This window comes from Solanum pennellii, chromosome 10 (assembly GCF_001406875.1).
Source record: "Solanum pennellii chromosome 10, SPENNV200".
Taxonomy (NCBI): Eukaryota; Viridiplantae; Streptophyta; class Magnoliopsida; order Solanales; family Solanaceae; genus Solanum; species Solanum pennellii.
Genome location: NC_028646.1, coordinates 50,929,992 through 50,931,435, shown reverse-complemented (window position 1 = coordinate 50,931,435; position 1,444 = coordinate 50,929,992). Strand labels below are relative to the sequence as shown.

The 1,444-nt window shown below is 48.3% G+C and overlaps 1 protein-coding gene across 1 annotated transcript in view; it reads right to left on the bottom strand.

Moving 5' to 3' along the window:
* Nucleotides 1–493: 493 nt before the first annotated feature.
* LOC114074259 (putative uncharacterized protein DDB_G0286901) overlaps nucleotides 494–1,444 on the bottom strand; it is a gene marked incomplete at its 5' end in the record, with an annotated part of 22,840 nt that continues 21,889 nt past the window's right edge. The window contains one exon of the mRNA XM_027912126.1: nucleotides 494–645. Within this exon, the coding sequence (XP_027767927.1) occupies nucleotides 494–645 (152 nt within the window). The remainder of the gene's footprint in view (nucleotides 646–1,444) is intronic.

The following is a 1,444-nucleotide window of genomic DNA, read 5'->3' as shown; positions in this document are numbered from 1 at the left end:
CGGGCATGCTGAATCGGCGAATGAAGTGATCGAGGCATACCATCTTGATGAAGTCTGAGTAATCAAGTGGCCCAAGTCGTGCCACGACATTAAATAAGGCGCTTGTTGGGAGGCAACCTTATTCTTATCGTTTTTTTTTAGTAAGGATAGCATTTTTCTACTAATGGGTTTTTAAATTCGCAGGCACATCACCAGGAAATTCTGCAGAAAAATACTCCGCAGCAGCCACTGACGGATTTATCGACGGACCGTTGCGCGTGCGACGGACCGTCGTATGCATCCGTCGTCCAGGTACGTTTTTCTGCTATTTTGAAATTAGGGCACACACGACGGAACCTACGACGGGTAGTCACATATGCGACGGACCGTCGTCGGGGAACCGTCGCGTGATTAATGAATTCTACCCGACCGGACCCGGCCGGACCCTTTTCAAGATCTGACCGTTTATACTCCCTACCCCTCCATATTTCGCCCCATTACTTCCTTATTCCTCTCATCTCCCCTCTCTTTTCAACTTCCACATTTCCCTCCACTGATCATTGCCCCCACAATCCTCCAAAGCCTTAAAATCATCATCTACTAGTCGGAGCTGCTGCTGTGAGTGTCTACCTTGCCTCCAAGTACCTTTGCATCTTTTCTCCATTTCTACGGTATGTGTCTCTAATTTATACTCATTTATCTTGCATTTTTGTTGCTAGTTAGTATTAAGCTTAGTTCCTCATAGTATTTTGTTTACTTTATACGATTCTGCCTGATCTAGGTTACAAATGTTCGAAATTACCATGTTTACCACCCTAGACATAGGTGCTTTTGCATTGTTAGTTTCTTAGGTAGTTGGGTTAGACACATGTAGGTCCAATACACTAAAGGTTGATGTGGGTTCATCGGGGTTGTTTAGGGTACCTTTAGTTCTGTCACTGTCGTTCAGAACGAGACCCCGACGACGGACCGTCGTAGCCACGACGGACCGTCGTAGGGTCCGTTGCACAAGCCCTAGCACCCCTATCCTACCGGACACATGTGATTGACGACGGTCCGTCCTGCAAAACCGTCCCGGTTGTCAGAGACCCTGTTTCTAAGGGTCTCTCACTTTTTCCAAGTGTCCAACGACGGACATCTACGACGGACCGTCGTACCCACGACGGTCCGTCCTGCACGACCGTCATAATGGTCAGAGAACCTCTGCTAAGGGTCTCCAATATTTTTATAAGTGTCCTACGACGGACACCTATGACGGACCGTCGTACCTTCGACGGTCCGTCCTGCACGACCGTCATGATTGTCAGAGACCCCTCTTCTAAGGGTCTCCAATACTTTTCTAAGTGTCCTACGACGGACACCTACGACGGACCGTCATACCCACGACGGTCCGTCCTGCATATACCGTCATGCTGGTCAGAGACTCTCCTTCAGGGTTCTCTATTTATACAGAGTCCAAGTACAA